General features: G+C 36.0%; 1 protein-coding gene across 1 annotated transcript in view; it reads left to right on the forward strand.

The window, feature by feature from the left end:
- LOC148940658 (kelch repeat and BTB domain-containing protein 3-like) overlaps positions 1 to 21,250 on the forward strand; it is a 34,987-nt gene extending 13,737 nt beyond the window's left edge. The window contains 2 exon segments of the mRNA XM_089105220.1: positions 20,106 to 20,672; positions 20,675 to 21,250. Coding sequence (XP_088961346.1) covers positions 20,108 to 20,672; positions 20,675 to 20,982 — 873 coding nt within the window. The 5' untranslated portion in view covers positions 20,106 to 20,107 and the 3' untranslated portion in view covers positions 20,983 to 21,250.
- The last annotated feature ends 809 nt before the right edge of the window (positions 21,251 to 22,059 follow it).

Here is a 22,059-nt window from a genome sequence, read left to right on the forward strand (position 1 = left end):
TATTTTTCGATCCATAAATGAACTTAAGTTTCACATTTGAAGCAGAGAATTGTATTTTTTAAACCAATAAATTCTGTGTCATACAGTCGTATCATCTTGGAAGCTATTAATGTAGTTGTTAAGTAGAGAAATACATCATCAAACTTTTATATCTTCAGTCAAGGTTGAACGGAGTTATGGATATGGGGATGACTCCTAAAACCATCTGAATTTATTGTGGGGAGGAGTCATAAAACCCTTAGAATTCATTGCGGGGAGGAGTCATAGAACTCTGGAAATTATGAATTCTGGAAATTACAAATATTTTTTTATAGTTTCTGTATTGTGAATCCATGAGGTGAATTCAAGAAATATATTTTGTCATTTTAAGATACGTACAAAAAAAGATAAAAAATAAATAAAGTTGAATAATTTCGAAGTTTAAAAAACAATAATTTGTTTTTATGAAAAAAATATTATATGAAGACTATCAGTCCTCATCATTCTGAGCCTTCGAAACTTGACCTAATTTTCAAATTTTAACTAGAGAACTGTATTTTACATAATTTCCTTGCAAAAAACGAGGCTTTATGGTTAAAAACCTTCAATTGCTCAGGTTTTAGAGAAATAGCGATTTATTTCGATTCATAACCTAACTTAAGTTTCACATTTGAGCCAGAGAATTGTATTTTCCATAATTTTCTTACAAAAAACTAGAGTTTAAGGTCAAAAACCCTTATTAGCTCAGATTTTACGGAAATAGTTTTATTTTTCGATCCAAAAAATGAACTTAAGTTTCACATTTGAACCAGAGAATTGTATTTTCCATAATTTTCTTACAAAAAACTAGAGTTTACGGTCAAAAACCCTTATTAACTCAGATTTTACAGAAATAGTTTATTTTTCGATCCAAAAATTTACTTAAGTTTCACATTTGAAAGCTACGATCGTAATGAATGATACTTGTTATCAGAAAAAATATCAATTGCCAAAAACAAATCAAAAAAATAAAAAAAAATGGGGGAAGGGGCCAAAAAGTTGGATGGGAGAGGGCACCCTTCGAGTTTGGGGATAGGGGACCCTTGGGGGGTTGATGTGTCTGCTGGTTAGGCTCGTTGGTGCTTATGATCCTTGATGGTTCATACTCACATACACCTTACTACTTGATTTGCAATGATTTCTAAGTTTCGTTCTGAATTTCATTATTGAAATTATTTTCTTGCCATCTACATCTCTCTTAGTATCAACTTTTTAGTATACTATAACGTTGGACCCTATTTTAAACTGACAACACTGTTCAAACACAACTTATGTATTATACAGAACACATCGGAGAGGTAAAGCTAGGTCAACTCAAAATGTCATTCTATCATCATTAACCATTTTCATAGATTGATGTTGTCTCAAATTTATAACAAATTGCCTGAGTTAACAACTCCGAGGGGTTACCTTAACTGATAATCAGTTTAACCCTTTTTTCCTGTTTTTTTTTCACCTTCATACAATCCAATTCGCAAATCCCTTACCCCTTTATGCAAATGTCAATACCATTCCTTTTATTCAAATCCAATCTCCAATCAAGTTATCGTATATTGAGCAACCATCGCTGTCTCTGATTGGCTCCTAAAAATGTCTACGTCAAACGGTACAATCTTGTGCAATTCTTATCAATAACAAAAAAAAAAAAAAACAGTTTCTTGTATCCTTTCATGTATCCCTGAAACCTTTTACAAGGTAACTACTAACCCATACCCGGATCTTGTATTAGGCCCTAGGCTATGTAAGAAAATCTTTTGATTTTGTTAGTTCGGTGTACTTTATATATATATATATATATATATATATATATATATATATATATATATATATATATATATATATATATATATATATATATATATATATATATATATATATATATATATATATATATATATATATATATATATATATATATATATATATATATATAAATATATATATATATATATATATATATATATATATATATATATATATATATATATATATATATATATATATATATATATATATATATATATATATATATATATATATATATATATATATATATATATATATATATATTTATAATTGGGTGTCTTGTTAAAGGTCTAGATTAGGGGCTATTGAGAAGGAAATATGTTAAGAAAACAATTCTTTCTTCATAATATGCAAAATATTCGTAGTTAGCACATTTGGACTAGCTTCACTGTATTTACCCTCGACTCCCCTAATATGCAATTTATCGCCCAAATAATATACACTTCTTATGTATTCTGCTAATGCGTCTCTTCTTTTTTACCCGTAAATTGAATCAGCTGTGACGATACCAGAACCGGAAAAACAAGATTGGCGGGTATGCCTGCGAAATATAATTTAGGCTATATTCTAACAGTGGGGGGGGGGGGGGTGTTGATTAATAGTGGAGCTGCAGTCAAAATGTGTTAACTACAATTATTCTCCATATTATGAAATAAAAATTACTTTCTTAACTTGTATCCTTCCCAGTAGCCCCTAAACTGAACCTTTGCCGGTTTCTCATCGGCAGAATTTTTCATTATGCCATATAATACCAGTTTGAGAAAAAATGGTTACAATAAAAGCACCTTACTTTAAACCAGCAAAATTAGATTCAATAAAATCAGAAAACTTCAGTATATAAGGGAAAAATCCTGTAATAAAAAAATACACCATTACATTTGCAATTCAATGTTTTTTCCAAATACAATAATAACTATCATTGCAATTGTGTCCCAAACCCCGTCTCTACTAAGTGGTAAAAATGGGCTCCATTTTTGGAAGGTAAACCGTACCGCTAAAAAAATCCATTTTTATAACGGGCTTAAGATGCCTAGAATTCCATCAGCATGTTTCAAACTGATTAGGAACAAAAAGTTCCTTGGCTAATTTTCAGGCCCCTAGCCCAAGAGTCATTCCCAGAGGGGGGAGCTGGGGGCTCCCCACTATCAGGCAGCAATATTAAGAGGGGGGCTACGAAGCAGTGGTGGTTGCGCTAATTATTTTTGAAAGACCATTGATTGGAGAAATTATTGCCAGATTTCAGTAGAATCCTGGAATTGGGGCTATTGAAAAGGAACCATGTGAAAAAAACATATCTTAGCCTACTCCACAATATGCATAAAAATCGCAGTAAACTAAAAAAAAAAATGTAAAATCGAAAAAATTAAAATTGTACTAGTTTGTTAATAAAAATTTGGTTAAGCTATACTTTACCCCCCCCCCCTGTTGTGCAAATGTAGAGTTCAAATTATATGTTTCCCCTTCGTTTTGCCCTTTGTCTCTTGTTTCAACGCTTGAATAAGTCAAGAAATGGAGGTACTTCCGCATTATATGGGCCTTTCTAAAAAGTCAAGTTTGGTTAATGCAAATGAAATGAAATAAAATAGGATGACTATATAATAGTTTCGAAACAAATTTGGGCTATATATTTGCACATTAGGGGGAGTGGGGGCAAAGCATAGCATATATTAAATACGCAACCTAACCTAGGTACCTTTTTCCCCATCTAAACTCCAAAAAACCACAGTTTAATATCGTATACTGTACGCAATTAAAACCACGCTAGATAAAGTATTTCTCTCAGTTGTCTGTTGAATCAAACAGTTCGTGGTAACGAACTGTAAGTAAGGAGCGACACGGCTCAATGGTAACCAAAACTCTAGAAAACGGGATTTTGATACCAATAGATACATCAAAAGAATCAGATTTTAATGCTGATTTCAAATATATAAATTTCATCAAGTTTAGTCTAATCCATCGCGCTGTTACGCGCCTGATAAAAGTTACGTGCCTGAGAAAATTTGGCTGATTTTCGAAAAAAGGGGGAAAGACCCCCTAAAAATTATAGAAACTTAATGAAAATCACACCATCATATTCATCGTATCAAAATGACTAATTCAGATTTGGACTTGTCTTTGCTAATTCCGAATACTTTGCAGCTTTTAGACGATTTTGCCAATGAAGAGGTTTCAAGCTCCTAGCTACAAAAATGTGGAATTTTGCATTTTTTGCCTGAAGAAAGATCGCTGATGCGTGTTTTTGTTTTTCAGGGGTGATCGTATCGACCTAGTGGTCCTAGAATATCGTGGGAGGGCTCATTGGAACGAAAATTAAAAGTTCTAGTGCCCGTTTTAAGTGACCAAAAAAATGGAGGGCAACTAAGCCCCCTCCCACGCTCATTTTTTCCCAAAGTCGCCTGATAAAATTTTGAGATAGCCATTTGTTCAGCATGGTCGAAAATATGATAACTATGTCTTTTAGGATGACTTAATCACCCCAAGTCTTTGGGGGAAGGGCTGAAAGTTATGAACTTTACCCAATGTTAACATATAGAACTGATTATTGGAAAGTATACACACGTTTTCAGTGGGGATTTTTTCTGGTAGTGGGGGTGGGGGGGGGGGGGTCGGGGATTATATGGGAGGATCTTACCATGAAGGAAGTTTTCATAGGGGGAGAGAAATAGCTATGAAGGGTGTGCCGGATTTCCAAGCATTATTTAAAAAAAAGATCAGAAATTAGATAATAAAACACGTTTTTCAACTGAAAGTAAGGAGCATCATCAAAATTTAAAACGAACAGAAAATATCAAGTATATGATTGAGTTCACCCCCTAGTCAATACCTCGCTCTTTAAGCCAAATTTTTTTTTAGTAGTTTCATAAGAGCTATTTATTCTAACTAACGTCCTTTGTGATTAAGCGGTCATCAGAACGATGTGGGCACAATGTGTTTTTTCTCCACCCGGGCACTTCGTAATGAAGGAGTTGTCGTAAAAACTTCGAAAAGGGCTCATTCATTGGAAATGGGAGTGGCTAGTGCTCTTTTCAATAGTAAAATGTGATTTGAGGGCAACTAGCCCCCCCCCACGCCCATCATTCCCCCAAACACATCCAATCAAAATCTTGAGATAGTCATTTTGTTCAGCGTAGTTGATTTCCAAATAGAATATATATTTTTGAGGATGACTCTCCGCCACAGCCCTGAGGGCAAGGGTTTTAAGTTATGCCCTGGGGGCATATAAGGTTTTATAGAAAGCGTTGTCGTAGAAACTTCAAAACAGGCTCATTCGATTGGAAAATCAAAGGGCTAGTACCCTATCTAATAGTCGTAAGTGATTGGAGGGAACCTAGCCCCCCCCCCACGCCCATCATTCCCCCAAATACATCTAATCAAAATTTTGAGGTAGCCATTTTGTTCAGCTTAGTTGTTTTCCAGATATAAAATATGTTTTTGAGGAGGACACTCCCCACTACCCTCACGGCAAGGATTATAATTTGTACTCTAGGGCCATATAAGCTTTTTATAGAAGGTGAGGGCGGAGAAACTTCAAAACAGCTTCCTTTAATTGAAAATTCGAAATGGTACTACTCTTTTCAAGTACCAAGAAGAATATGATGGTCTCTAGCCTCCCCCCCACGCGCATCATTCCCCACAAAACATCAAATCAAAATTTTGAGATAGCCATTTTGTTCAGCGTAGCTGATTCCCTATAGAAAATATGATTTTGAGGTGGACACTCCCCCAAAACCCTCAGGGCAAGGGTTTTTATAGAAGGCGTTGTCGTAGAAACTTCAAAACAGACTCATTCGATTGGAAGTTCAAAGGGCTAGTACCCTTTTAATAATCGAAAGTTATTGGAGGGCAACCCCCCCCCCCTTCCACGCCCTTCATTCCCCCAAACACATCCAATCAAAATTTTGAGATAGCCATTTTGTTCAGTGTAGTTGATTTCCAGATAGAAAATATGTTTTGAGGAGGACACTCCCCCACATCCCTCAGGGCAAGGGTTTTAAGTTTTGCCCTGGGAGTATATACGGTTTTTAAAGAAGGCGTTGTCGTAGAAACTTCAATAAAAGCTAATTCGACTGGAAATTCAAAGGGCTAGTGCCCTTTTTAATAATCGAAAGTGATTGGAGGGCAATTAGCCCCCTCCCCCCCACACCCCTCAATCCCCTAAACACATCCAATAAAAATTTTCGGGTAGCCATTTTGTTCAGGGCAGTTGATTTCCAGATATAAAACATATTTTTAAGGATTATAAGTTATGCCCTAGGGGCATATAAGGTTTTTATTGAAATCTTTGTCGTAGAAGCTTGAAAAAGGGCTCATTCGATTTGAAATTCAAAGGACTAGTATTCTTTTTAGTAGTCGAAAGTGATTTGAGGGCAATTAACCCCCCTCGCACGCCCACCTTTTCCCCAGACACATCCAATCAAAATTTTTAGATAGCCATTTTATTCAACATAATTGAAAGTTTTGGAAATTAGGTCTTAAGGATGACAACCCTTCCCCCCACAGCCCCCAGGGCAAGGGTTGTAAGTTATGCCCTGGGGGCATATAAAGTTTTTATTAAAAGCGTTGTCGTAGAAACTTCAAAAGGGCTCATTCAATTGGAAATTTTAAGTGCTAGGGTCTTTTTTAATAGTTGAAAGTGATTAGATAGCGACTATCGCCCCTCTCACGCCCACCATTTTCCCAAACACATTGAATAAAAATTTTGAGATATCTATTTTGTTGAAAGTAGTTGAAAGTTCTGAAAATTTTGTCTTTTAGGATGATAACCCCCTCGCCCTGGGGGCATATAAAGTTTTTATTGAAAGTGTTGCCGTAGAAACTTCAAAAAGGCTCATTCAATTGGAAATTGAAAGGGCTAGTGCCTTCTTTAATAGTTGAAAGTGATTGGATAGCGACTAACGCCCCTCTCATGCCCACCATTTTCCCAAACACATCCAATCAAAATTTTTAGATATCCATTTTGTTCAGCGTAGTTGATTCCCTATAGAAAATATGTTTTTGAGGTGGACACTCCCCCACAACCATCAGGGCAAGGGTTTTAAGTTATGCCCTGGGGGCATATAAGGTTTTTATAGAAGGTGTTGTCGTAGAAACTTCAAAACAGACTCATTCGATTGGAAGTTCAAAGGGCTAGTACCCTTTTAATAATCGAAAGCTATTGGAGGGCAACCCCCCCCCTTCCACGCCCGTCATTCCCCCAAACACATCCAATCCAAATTTTGAGATAGCCATTTTGTTCAGCGTAGTTGATTTCCAGATAGAAAATATGTTTTGAGGAGGATACTCCCCCACATCTCTCAGGGCAAGGGTTTTAAGTTATGCCCTGGGGGTATATAAGGTTTTTAAAGAAGGTGTTGTCGTAGAAACTTCAATAAAAACTAATTCGACTGGAAATTCAACGGGCTCGTGCCCTTTTTAATAGTCGAAAGTGATTGGAGGGCAATTAGCCCCCCCCCCACACCCCACAGTCCCCTAAACACAGCCAATAAAAATTTTCGGGTAGCCATTTTGTTCAGGGCAGTTGATTTCCAGATATAAAACATATTTTTAAGGATTATAAGTTATGCCCTAGGGGCATATAAGGTTTTTATTGAAATCTTTGTCGTAGAAGCTTGAAAAAGGGCTCATTCGATTTGAAATTCAAAGGACTAGTATCCTTTTTAGTAGTCGAAAGTGATTTGAGGGCAATTAACCCCCCTCGCACGCCCACCTTTTCCCCAGAGCCATTTTATTCAACATAATTGAAAGTTTTGGAAATTAGGTCTTTAAGGATGACAACCCTTCCCCCCCCCCCCACAGCCCTCAGGGGCAGGGTTGTAAGTTATGCCCTGGGGGCATATAAAGTTTTCATAAAAATCGTTGTCGTAGAAACTTCAAAATGGCTCATTCGATTGGAAATTTTAAGAGCTAGGGTCTTTTTTAATAGTTGAAAGTGATTAGATAGCGACTATCGCCCCTCTCACGCCCACCATTTTCCCAAACACATTGAATAAAAATTTTGAGATATCTATTTTGTTGAAAGTAGTTGAAAGTTCTGAAAATCTTGTCTTTTAGGATGATAACCCCCTCGCCCTGGGGGCATATAAGGTTTTAATTGAAAGCGTCGTTTCAGGAACTATAAAATGTCTAATTTAACCGGATAGTGAAACTGCTAATGCCTTTTTCAGTAGTCAGGAATGACTCAAGAATAACTTACACCCCTCTTATGCCCACCATTCACAAGAGTCCATCAAGTCAAAAGCTGAAGTTATCTACTTTTTTTAACGTATTTGAAAATTTTGGAAATTAGGTCTTTTAGGATGATAACCCCCTCAGAGCCCTCAATGCAAGGGTTGTAAGTTATGCCCTGAGGGCATATAAGGTTTCAAATAAGGTTCGAAATCGAAAGGCCTAGTGCCCTTTTTAATAGTCGAAAGTGATTGGAAGACTTGTTATTTTTATATAGTAAAGATCGATGTGGGTATAATGTATTATTTTTTTGTTGTTGTTGTTGTTTAACCACGGCACTTTGTATCGGAGGAGCTGTCGTAGGAACTTGGAAAAGGGCTCATTCGATTGAAAATAGAAAGGGCTGATGCCCTTTTTAATAGTCGAAAGTGATTGTAGGGAAACTAGTCCCTCTCCCACCCCCACCCTCCCATTTGTCTTTATGTTTAAAAACAAAATTTTGCCATAAGATTAAATAAAAATTCCCTGTGTTAATGCTAATTCCCAATAAGGCATCTCAGCAGTATTCCAAGAACGAGTAAGGGTATTATGTTCAAACTTTCGGGGCTACTTCTGCTCTTAAAATTTAGCTAAATCAAAATAGCGTAAGTGTATCCAAGCTATCAAAGAAAGTAAACAGATTTTTTTGAGAATTATATCAAGTTTTCCATTTCAGGTCAACTAGAGGAGGTATGAAACTATATTTAACACTACTGTAAATAACCGAGTCAAACTCAAAACGAGCAGAAATAACATAAGTTGGGCTCAAAACCCCTATGCCTTCCCAAGGCCAGAACATAATTTGCACTTTTTGAAATACAAATGAATGTGCTTTGTCGGTTTAATATACATATACTGATATTTAGTAATCAAAATGTTAATATTATTTGATTTATTAAAGTTATAAAAGTAAAAACATTTATATTTTTTCAGTAAATTGCAAATTATGTTATGGCCTTGGGAAGACATAGGGGTTTAGAGCCCAACTTATGTTAATTTCTGCTCGTTTTGAGTTTGACTCGGTTATTTATTGTAATTTCTGTTCGTTTTGGGTTTCATTTATTTATCAATGCTGATTTGTGGTAGTTTCACGCCTGGCAGATTATTTTATTTTATTTTTGCTCGTTTTTTGTTTAATGGAGTTCTTTACTTTTCTTTGAAAAACTTATTTTGTGGAAAACGTTTTTTTAATTAATTACTATAAAGAAGGAACTGTTTCTGTTTTCGAAACAACGAATGAAGATGCATTTACATACATTGTAGAAAATTACAACTTTCTTGGTATTAATGAGGATATTGCTGAATATTTGCTCCAAAGTTATTTCATCTAACAAGATTTAACAATTCTTGAAAGTATTTTTTGCACTTATGGAAACCAATCTGATAAAACGATAGTTATAAAAGAGATGGCTCTTATGATTGCGGAAGGGAAAGAAGCTCCCAAATTTGTTACCAATTTTAATACTCCTGATTTTGTAGAATTGGCTAAGAGCTGCTGTGCTGCTTTGAAAAACAGCCAATTTAGCAGATTTCAAGGTTTTTCAAAGACACTTTACAGTTGGCTATCCAAAGACTCTGAAAAAAGATCAGTCGTGGTTTTGGAAATCGTAGAGATGATAGATATGCGAAAATTTTCTAGACAAGAGGTTGAATCCCTTCTAGAGAACCTTACCATTTCTCCAAAGTTCCAGGGGCTCAAGCTACTACTTCAAAAATCCCTCAAATGTATTGACGGAATGTACAGGTCTTGTTACAGTTGTACTAAAGCTCGTTACAGGTGTAAGGACAAGTCTTGTTCCAGTCAAATTAAGTCAGGTCAACAAATTTTCAAATAAGTATTGCGTTTCGTAGTATATCGATAACATTTAGTAAAATTGATAAGGATTAAAATTTATAGTTGTGTTTTATAGATGAGCTTATATTTCTCAACATCTGATTTTTTTTTTTTTTTTTTTTTTTTTTTAATTATGATAAATGGCTGCAATGAAAAATAAACACCAGGTCTCTGGTTATTGTGCATATTATGGTGCATGTACTTAACACATTGTCACTCAATTAATATATGTTCAACCAAGCGTTTCTTTCTGTAATATATTTAGCAAATAAAGGAAACGTATGAGATCCAAATTTAGAGTTTTTGTAGAAATGTTTTTAGTTATTACACTGGGTAACAGCCAAAAAATTGCCAGGGGTTTCTCATCTGATTTGCAGAATAGAAATTTATTTTAAAAATTTCTTTTACAACATGTTTGCCGAATTTGAATTTTACGTCCTAAAAAAGCACTATATATATATATATATATATATATATATATATATATATATATATATATATATATATATATATATATATATATATATATATATATATATATATATATATATATATATATATATATATATATATATATATATATATATATATATATATATATATATATATATATATATATATATATATATATATATATATATATATATATATATATATATATATATATATATATATATATATATATATATATATATATATATATATTTTTATATATATGTATATATCATCAAAAGAACGTGATGTTCACGTCAAACAAAATTCATTGTGAAAAAATACATGAAAAAGGTCAACACTTAATTAATTAGAAACTCAAAAATAAAAACAAAATAGAAAACAATAAAATTAATGAAAATACATAAAAAAAATATGTTGAGTCAAAAATTTAGTTAAAAAGTCAAAAAGAAAAATAAATAAATAGATACCAATCAAATTAAAGAATAATTTTTCTGGCTATTTTTTTTTTATTTATTTGTTTATTTATTTTTTAACCCATCACTACAAAAAAGCAAAAAGACGGATTGCAACTTAATACAAAAAGAAAAAAAAACAAACAATACAGAACAAGTACTTAAAAGCACTACATCGACACTACTGCCACAGGGGGGACGACCACTCGTGCGATAGCCTTGCGTTAAAATTGTCAATTTGTTTTCTAACGGCCTGACATGGTTCTGTAACTTTATAATGAAGGCTAACACATGAGTTACGCGTCCACAAAGGTAATCTCAACAAATACTTCGCATAACGAAAGTAGTAAGACCGAATTTGCTTAATGTCAGATTTCTGGAGCATTCTCCAGAAAGGTGTAATATATAGAATATGTGGCAGCGCAGTTGCGTTATACAACCTATTTAAAATTATGCGATTAAAACGGAGTTTATTTGCCACAATGTTGCCATATGACGCTGAAATTTACTTTTTCAGGAGGCCAACTATGAGTGAGCGGGTTGCTCACACGGAAGTTCCAACAAGGAGGTCCAAAAAAGTTAGCGAAGTTACTGGCTTAACGGTAATATCACCAAGTCTAATAGATACATCAGTCGAATTTTTCCAATTAAAGAGAACAATTTCAGACTTAGCTGCATTGAAACTAAGGCCAATTTTTTGGTCTTCATCATTTATTATTTTAAAATTCTCATCGAGGCACACAATGGTTCGAAAAGGCATAAAGACGTCATCGGCTTAAGAAACTAGACTTAGATTCAAACCGTGAACTATGAATGAACATTCAATTTGCGATTGTGGCTCTATTATTGCATTGTTGAAAAAATCAGGTGAAACAATAGATCCCTGTCTCACTCCCTTATAAACCGGTAAAACAACATAAATATCACTCAGACCAGGAATATAAATACGGACCACGAGATTATCATATAAATCACGATACGCTCCTATCACCGATGGGTTGATCCCCCTCTTATATGCCGAATGTAAAATATATTCGTGGACGAGCGAATCAAATGCACGGTGCACATCGTGACTACCAAGAACTAGAGATTCACTAGCTGCATCAGCATCCAAAAGTATAGCACATAGAGTTGATAGGTCATGATCAGATCTTAGTCCCTTCTGAAACCCAAACTATCCTAAAGGAACGTAACACTTTTGCCGAATTTCCCCGCATGTTAGCAACTCAAATAACTTACAAAAAACATTCGACACAGTAATGGGTCTATACGAACTGCAAAGGTGGGGAGGTTTACCTCACTTTAACACGGGGATCAGTTTACCTTCGGAAACAGATTTTGGCACTATTCCAGAGGAGAATATCATTTGGTACAGTGATCTCAGGTGGTCAATCAGAAGATCACTACTGAATTCAAGAGCAGCCCCGCAGATACCATCAGTACCCTTACTGAATTTCTTTTTCAATTTCATTATAGCAGAGATAACCATGCTTCGTGTCACGACAAAATCACTATTTGCATGGCACTGTAAGCTGTTGTTAAGCTTTTCAGCATGTTCTGCACTAAGATTAGAGGGAGGAGGCGCAAACTCTCGGCAGTAATAGTCTTCCCAGAGATCTTCACGAGGAACAGATTCCGGAGAAACATAACGGTTGGGTCGCAGGGCATATTTCTACACGGCACTTGGATTTTGGTTCACGCTTTCAGAAAAATTGGTTATGTAATCACACCTGTGCTTGTTTAGAGCTCTGGCAAATACACGGTTTGCGTGTTTCCGGACACAGTTAACCCAGCATGTTCATGGTCTGTCACAATCAAGCCAGACTTGGAACCAAAACTTAGATTTCTGACACGCAGACTTCAGTTTGGAGTTCCGGGACCAACCTTGAATTCGCGTTCCACGCCGGATTTTCACTGTTGGCACAGCAGCTTTTATGCCGCATTTAATGGCATGGCAAATAAGAGCACAATAAATGTCCATAAGCACACGAGCATCGTCACGGGACATATCTGCAGATTTCTGTAAAAGAATAAGAGGGATCTTAATCTTGCGAAGGATTGTATCACAGACCGATTGGAAAGATGATGCGTCTGTCTTTTCCCACTCTTCTTTGACAAACCAGACTGGAATCTTGGCTGCTGGGGCAGCAGCAGAAATTTTATTTTGACAGTTATCGGAAATGATCAGAAGTGTATATTGAAGACAGCACTTTCACTTGGCTTTGGAACAGATTTCCCGATGCTAAAACGTGATCGATATTGGTAGTGGCCCCCGTATGATGAAGATAAGTTGCGTCAAGATTTTTCATTAGAACTTCTTGATCACTAGTAAGCTGCAGGATAAGATTTGATTGAGTTGAGGTCAAGTCACGTAAGTCACAATTAAAATCACCAATCAGGAGCTTTTCGGGCATAGCATTGCGGGTAACACATTTTGCAAGACGTTTGGCCGTGAGAGCAAAGCATTTTTCCGATTTTTCGGACTCGTAATCTGTCGGAAGGTAAGTGTTAATAGAGGTCAGATTCACAATTTGAATAGCGATATGATTGGCTGAGGTCTCCACGAGGACACTGGGAATTGCTTTGGGAACTAGGGTAGCAATGCCGCCAGAGGGTCTGCTGTGGCTTATAAGACGTTTGACTGGCGAAAAATATAACACTTGGGAATCAGAGAATTCAAGGAGCTCCTTATTGCACTCAATTAGGAAATGTTCTTGCAAGCACACGTCGTGATTCCTCAAGAATTCTTCAATTACAGGGCACTTATTAAGAGCATCGCCATGCATATTCCAGGAAATGACGCTAATTTCCATGGTTAGGCTTCTCTGTAATCACTTTTGGGTTTTCAGGACATCTTACGTGATAGCAGGTGAGAGACGACGAATAACAAGCTACACAACGCATCGGCTTTGTACAGGGGTTGTCCTTTGATGAAACGTGTTCGAGACTCACGCATCGGCCAGAGATAGCTTCATTTGTATACGAAGCGGCTTTATGCCCATTTTTATGGCACTTGTAACACTTTCGAGGCAAAATTGAAGTTTTTCACATTTAGTCGCTCAATTCCAACCATTGGTGGGCTTTCGACGGCAAGTTTGAGGTCAGCTGCGGTTTCGAAATAGAGTTTAAATGCTTGTGCAGTACCACAACGTTTGACCTAAATTAGGCCCATGAAGAGGGCCTTCAATTCCTCCTCTGTAACATTCCGAGGCACTTGCGTAACGATACCATTGTATGATGGGGCCTTTGCACGGGCTTCTAAGTTCGAACCTGCCTTTGCTGTTTTTTCGGCGATGCGAGTGGCGGCGTTTTTGTTCTTAACAAGCAGCTTAGTTTCAGTTTTAAAACGCTTCAGTTCAACAACTTCATCACAGTCATTTTCGCACAATTGGGTAATAAACTCCTTGCGGGATTCGGGAGTTTTCAATTCATGAGGAAAGTTTTTATTACTACTGCAGCGTAGGATAACGGTTGGGGATGGGGGACGGAGGTTTTTGAAGTCTGGGTAAGTAGTTGACTGAATTTTTGTTGGCTTTGAGATTCTATAAATCCGTCTACCTTTCTGCACATCTCATTGACACAGGTAATTACAACTGCACTGATTTCGTCTGCAGTTGTAGGAACTTCTTGTGGGTCCACTATTACAAACTTAGGACGCTTACAATTCTGATCTTTCACCGCCGAGGCCATTGTATGACATAGTTCTTTAACGTTATCTTCATCTTTGACTTTCATAGACAACCGCTCGGTAGCGCAAGTGATTTCAAGCAGCAAAACTCGGGCTTCATTTATCCTTTCCTTGTCATAGAACTTATCTGTGGAGTCAATTATTTGCAAGAGCTTATTGCCATTATCCAGCGAACAGAAAAGAAATTTCAGCGGTGGTAAATAAACAAGTTTCTTACTCATAGTTTATCTGTAATTTGTAAAAACAAATTTCACCACCCAAGTAGTAAATGATATTTTTCTGGTGGTTTCAATGCGAGAAAAGTAAGCGAAGTATTGGAGGCCGTCTACCTTGTCCCCGCAATTTAAGGGGCAAGCCCAGCAGGTACCACGGCTCTTGCTAACAACTCTCCACCCCTCTTCTGCTTACTTTTCTTTCCCCACCTCAATCTCAGCGTAATTGCCTACGAATATCGTATTATAAGATTTGCGTAATAAAATCTTCTATTGACAACTTCCAATCGGTAACACTGAGCTAAAATAATTGTTCCCAGGGGAAATCACAGCTGTCAAAATAACCAAGCCATAGATACGCCGATTAAAAAAAGTGTTTAAATAAGTGTCCACTGGGAAATTACTCACAATGTAAAACAGGGTTTTATCCAAAGAAAGAGTTCTTTACACCACAAGCTCTAGATCAAGACTCGTATATATATTGTATAACTCAACAAAACTCTTCCGATATCTTTCATGTTTAGCGGGGATGGGAGTCAGTTTTGGGGACTTTTTTGGATTTTATACGGGACGGTCTGTTGCGGGTGGGAAGGCGGGGCTCGGGGATGATAGAACGTAATCGAGGAACAGCCAGGGTCTTGGTACCAAAACGAAGGGATAGGATGTTCCTTCTCTCGGCTAACATGGTGAGCTTGAACTTACCTAGTAGATAATGATATGGAACCTTCCCTTCACCATTTATGATTCCAAGTGCTCGTTTTTGGACATTTTTAATCTTATAAATATGCTCCGAAGAAAGACCAAAATGCCACGCTGTACAAGCAAACTCCAGTATTAGCCGAATAAAAGAACAATAAAGTTGGAGAAGGTTCTAAGGGGGGCAAGCAAATTTTCACAAAAGTTTTAGAAGGAAAACCGAAGAGGAAGCTTGTTTTAGGATATTTTGAACATGGGCATCCCACTTCAAGTCACCACTTATTGTCACCCCAAGTAGTTTAATGCATGTGACAGAGATTTTAGGAGAATGGGGTTTGTGAAAGAAGGGGATGATTTTAAAAAGTTAACTGTCATAACTGACGATTTATTAGCATTAACTTTTTATCTTCGACAAAAAAGCCTCCAGCGTGACATCGTCAAGTTATGTCATAATTGAACTTTTAATACTTCGTCGACAAACCTCAAGTGCAGACAGGTCGTCCACATACTTCTATCGCTCTGTGTGGTCAGTCATGAGGCTATTAACCATTATAAGAAACAAAAGTGGAACCCATCAGAGTTCCCTGGGGCACCCCACAAAAGATAGGAAGGGAATCGGAATAAGCAATTATACATTTAAGCACTAGAAAACGATTTGTGAAAAAGGAGGCAACAATTTGAACCATAATTTTTTTTTTTTTTTTTTTTTGTAAGTCTCTAGTCTGGACTGAGTCAGGAGTTAGCTTGTTTTAAATCAAGTTTTTACTGGGGTCATTTTTGTGCTTGACCAGGGTTTAGCTCGTTGATTTCGAAAGTTATGCACAAGAGAGAAAAAATTTGGGAATTTAGTGTCATTATCCTTGGGGATGTGTTATTCATGTTATCTGAGATAGGACATCTTTTTGACTTTCTTTCTATCACGGGCAGCGCAATAGCCCTGCCTAAGTAAAGAACGTTGTTGGCACAATGTATTATTTATTTTATTTTTTTTGGTTTTAGACCAGGGCACTTCGTATCGAAGGAGTTGTCGTAGAAACATTGAAAGGGGCTCATTAGATTGGAAATTGGAGTGGTTTGTGCCCTTTTTAATAGTCGAAAGTTATTGGAAGGCAAATAATGCCCCTTCTACGCCCACCATTTCTCCAGACACATCCAATCAAACTTTTGAAGTAGCCATTTTGTTCAGCGGAGTTGATTTACAGATATAAATTATGTTTTCGTCACAATCCTCAGGGCAAGGGTTGTAAGTTATGCCCTGGGGGCATATAAGGTTTTTATAGAAAGCGTTGTCGTAGAAACTTCAAAAAGGACTCATTCGATTGGAAATTCAAAGGGCTAGTGCCCTTTTTAATAGTCGAAAGTGATTATAGGGCAACTAACCCCCCTCTCATCAAAATTTTGAGACAACCATTTTGTTCAACGTAGTGGAAAATTCTGAAAATTAGGTCTTTGAGGATGACAACCCCCACAGCCCTCAGGGCAAGGGTTATAAGTTATGCCCTGGTGAAATAAGGTTCTCAGAGAAAGCGTTGTCATAGAAACTTCGAAAACGGCTCATTCGATTAGAAATTGAAATGGCTAGTGCCCTTTTTAATAGTCGAAAGTGATTGGAATGCAACTGACACCCCGTCCACGCCCAACATTTCCCCAAACACATCTAATTATAATTTTGAAATAGCCATTTTGTTCAACGAATTTGAAAGTTCTGGAAATTATGCCTTTAAGCAGGAAAATTCCCCCACCGCCTTCAGTGCAAGGGTAGTAAACTGTGTTCTGGGAGCATATAAGGTTTCTATTAAAGACTCTGTCGTAAAAACTTCAAACAGGGCTTATTCAATTGGAAATTGTAAGGGCTAGTGCCCTTTTTAATGGTCAAAAGTAGTTGGAGGGCAACTAATCCCTTCTCACGCCCACCTTTTCCCCAAACACATCCAATCAAAATTATTAGATAGCCATTTTGTTAACTATTGTTTAAAGTTTTGGAAATTAGGGTTTCAAGGATGAGAACCACACCCCCCCCCCTCCACAGCCCCAAGGGATGTAAGGTATGCCCTGGGGGTATATAAAGTTTTATAAAAAGTGTTGGCGTAGAAACTTCAAAAAGGGCTTATTCGATTGGAAATTGAAATTGCTAGTGCCCTTATTAATAGTAGAAAGTAATGGGAGGGCAAATAACTCCCCTCTCAGTCCCACCATTTCCCCAAACACTTACAATCAAAATTTTGAAATAGCTGGTTTTTTTTTAAACGTAGTTGAAAGTTCTGTAAATTAGTCTTTGAGGATGAAAACCCCCACAGCCCTCAGAGCAAGGGCTGTAGTAGAAAGTTTTCGTAGAAACTTCAAAAAGGATTCATTCGATTGGAAATTGAAAGGGCTAGAGCCCTTTTTAAGGGTCGAAAGTTATTGAAGAACAACTAACCCTCCTCTCACGCCCACCTTTTGCCCAAACACATCCAATCAAAATTGTAAGATATTCATTTTTTTCAACGTAGTCAAAAGTTCTGGAAATTTGGTCTTTGAGGATGACAACCCTCCCCCCCCCACAACAACCCTCAGGGCAAGGGTTGTAAGTTATGCCCTGGAGGCATATATGGTTTTTATAGAAAGTTCTGTCGTAGAAACATCAAAAAGGGCTCATTTAATTGGAAATTGAAAGGACTATTGTGCTTTTATAATAGTCGAAAGTGAATGTAGAGCAATTAACCTCCCTCTCACGCCCACCATTTCCCCAAACAAATTCAATAGAAGTTTGGAGATGGCCATTTTGCTCAATGTAGTTTCAAATTCTGGAAATTATGTATTTGAGGATGACAAACCCCCGAGAGCCCCCAGGGCAAAGGTAGTAAGTTATGCCCTGGGGGTATATAAGGTTTTTATAGTTAGCGTTGTCGTAGAAACTTCAAAAGGGGCTCATTCAATTGGAAATTGAGAGGGCTAGTGCCCTTTTTAATAGTCGAAAGTGATTGGAGGGAAACTAACCCCCCTCTCACGCTCTATACTGTCTAAGCTGCGCTGCCCAATAATCATAGGGATTGCAATAGCGCTGCCTAAGTGAAGAACGACGTTGGCACAATGTATGATTTTATTTTCTTGGTCTTAGACCAGGGAACTTCGTATTTAAGGAGTTTTCGCAGAAACTTCGAAAAGGGCTCATTCAATTGGAAATTAGAATGGCTAGTGCCCTTTTTAATAGTCGATAGTGATTGGAAGACAACTAACACCCCTTCCACGCCCATCATTTCCCCAAACATTTCCAATCAAAATTTTTTGATGACCATTTTGTTCACCGTAGTTGAAAATTCAGGAAATTAGGTCTTTGAGGATGATAACCCTCTCAGAGCCCTCAGGGCAAGGGTTATAAGTTAAACCCTGGGGGCATATAAGGTTTTTATTGAAAGCTTTGTCGTAAAAACTTGAAAAAGGGTGCATTTGGTTGGAAATTCAAAGGGCTGGTTCCCTTTTTAATAGTCAAAAGCGATTGGAGAGCAACTAACCCCCCTCTCACGCCCACCTTTTCCTCAAACACATACAATCAAAACTTTTATATAGCCATTTTTTTCAATGTAGTTGAAAGTTCTGGAAATTATGTCTTTGAGGATGACAACCCCCACAGCCCTCAGAGCAAGGGTTGTAAGTTATGCTCTGTGGGCATAGGAGGTTTTATCGAAAGCTTTGTCGTAAAACTCAAAAAAGGATCATTCGATTGAAAATTGAATGGGCTAGTGCCCTTTTTAATAGTTGGAAGTAATGGGAGGGTAACTAACCCCCCTCTCATGCCCATCATTTCCCCAAACACATTCAGTCAACATTGTGAGATATTCATATTGTTCAGCGTAGTTAAATGCTCTGGAAATTAGGTCTTTTAAGATGACAACCCTCTCAGAGCCCTCAGGGCAAGGGTTGTAAGCTATACCCGGGGGGCATATTAGGTTTTTATAGAAAGTGTTGTCGTAGAAACTTCAAAAAGGGCTCATTTGATTGGAAATTGAAAGAAAAAGAATTCATTTTTTTAAATTTTCACTTATAACTTTAAAAATACAAAAATTAATTAAGATTTTAAGGAATAAATATCAGCATATGTATATTAAACTGACATTGTACATTTTTTTCGGTAAATTCATTTGAATTTTTTCCAGTGAAGCACAAATTATATTCTGGCTTCTAGAAATCATAGGGTTTAGAACCCTACTCAGCTTAGTTTCTGCTCGTTTTGAGTTTGATTTATTTTAATTTCTGTTTGTTTTGGGTTTCATTTATTTATTGATACTGATTTGTGGTATTTGCATGCTTGGTTGATTAATTGATTCTATTTTTGTTCATTTTTGGTTTAATTGAGTTCATTACTTTTTTTTGAAAATCTTATTTTATGCAAAAAATATTTTGATTAATTCTATATAAAATGGCTTCGTCCAAATATTGAGCTTTACCGTAGGGAGGAGGGGGAGCTGCGGGGCTGTCTTAGAAAAAACAGGACAAAAGAGGTTGATTGTACCTAAATAAATTTTAAATTTTACATAGAAAACTTTGCAGAACTGAAGCTACAACTTTAAGTGTGATCAGATACATCTTTTGCAAAACCCCAGGGGCCAAGGATATGCTTGTATAAAATTACCAGTTTTTAAAGATTTACAACCATTATTTCAAAATCAAGTAGTCTGTGTTCATTTTCAAATTACCATGCCGACCTTCCCCCCCCCACCAATCCTGTAATTTCCATATGTTATTTTATTCTGTTTCAGAGATGAGTCGAGTTTCTGGCCTTAGAAAATTTTTGACCAATTTCAATATGGAAGAAAGCCCTATGATTACTATTCAATGTGATGGTGGTGACGTTGAAGTCAAGAAGTCCCTTTTAACAGCTGTTAGTGATGTCTTCAAGGCCATGCTAGAGGCAAATATGCTTGAAAAACAAACAAATCTTGTTCAAGCCAATGATGTGAACTTTGAAGCCATGAAAACTATTATGGATTACTATAAAGAAGGAACTGTTTCTTGTTTCGAAACAACAAACAGAGATGCATTTACATACATTGTAGAAAAGTACAACTTTCTTGGTATTAAAGAGGATATTGCTGAATATTTGCTCCAAAGTTACTTCATCAAACAAGATTTAACAATTCTTGAAAGTATTTTTTGCACTTATGGAAACCAATCTGATAAAACAATAGTTATAAAAGAGATAGCTCTTATGACTGCGGAAGGGAAAGAAGCTCCCAAATTTGTTACCAATTTTAATACTCCTGATTTTGTAGAATTGGCTAAATGCTGCTGTGCTGCTTTGAAAAACAGCCAATTTAGCAGATTCCAACGTTTTTAAAGACACTTTACAGTTGGCTATCCAAAGACTCTGAAAAAAGATCAGTCGTGGTTTTGGAAATCGTAGAGATGATAGATATGCGAAAATTTTCTAGACGAGAGGTTGAATCCCTTCTAGAGAATCTTACCATTTCTCCAAAGTTCCAGGGGCTCAAGCTACTACTTCAAAAATCCCTCAAATTTATTGACGGAATGTACAGGTCATTTGTAACAGTTGTAGTAGAAGCTCATGACAGTTGTAAGCGTATGGCTTGTTCCAGTCAAATTCTAATTAATTCAGATCAATCAATTTTCGAATAAGTATTGCGTTTCGTAGTATATCGATTACATTTAGTAAAAGTTATAAGGATTCAAATTTGTAGTTTTTTTTTATAGATATGCTTATATTTCTCAACATTTGATTTTTTTTTTTTTTTTTTTTTTTTAATGATGACAAATGGCTGCCATGGAAAAATAAACACCAGGTCTCTGGTTATTTTGCATATTATAGTGCATGTACTTAACACATTGTAACTCAATTAAGTATATGTTCAACCAAGCGTTTCTTTCTGTAATATATTTAGCAAATAAAGGAAATGTATGAGATCCAAATTTAGAGTTTTTGTAGAAATGTTTCTAGTTATTACACTGGGTAACAGCCAGAAAATTGCCAGGGGTTTCTCATCTGATTTATAGAATAGAATAAAATTTTATTTTAAAAATTTCTTTCACAGCAGGTTTGCCGAATTTTGAATTTTACGTCCAGAAAAAAGCACTATAAATATATATATATATATATATACATATATATATATATATATATATATATATATATATATATATATATATATATATATATATATATATATATATATATATATATATATATATATATATATATATATATATATATATAAATTTATATCTCAAAGGCACTATACATATATATATATATATATATATATATATATATATATATATATATATATATATATATATATATATATTCATCAAAAAGAACTTGACGTTCACGTCAAATTCATTGTGAAAAAATACATGAAAATGGTCAACACTTAATTAGAAACTCAAACATAAAAACAAAATAGAAAACAATAAAAAGTCAAAAAGAAAAATAAATAAATAGATATCAATGAAATTAAAAACTAATTTTCCTGGCTATTGCATAACTCAACAAAACTCTTCCGATCACTTTCATGTTTAGCGGGGATGGGAGTCAGTTTGGGGACTTTTTTGGATTTTATACGGGACTGTCTGTTGCGGGTGGGAAGGTGGGGCTTGGGGATGATAGAACGTAATCGAGGAACAGCCAGAGTGTTGGTACCAAAACGAAGGGATAGGAGGTTCCTTCTCTCGGCTAACGTGGTGAGCTTGAACTTA

The sequence above is a fragment of the Artemia sp. Qi Xiang Cuo genome, chromosome 19, assembly GCF_049724085.1.
Source record: "Artemia sp. Qi Xiang Cuo chromosome 19, ASM4972408v1, whole genome shotgun sequence".
Classification (NCBI taxonomy): Eukaryota; Metazoa; Arthropoda; class Branchiopoda; order Anostraca; family Artemiidae; genus Artemia; species Artemia sp. Qi Xiang Cuo.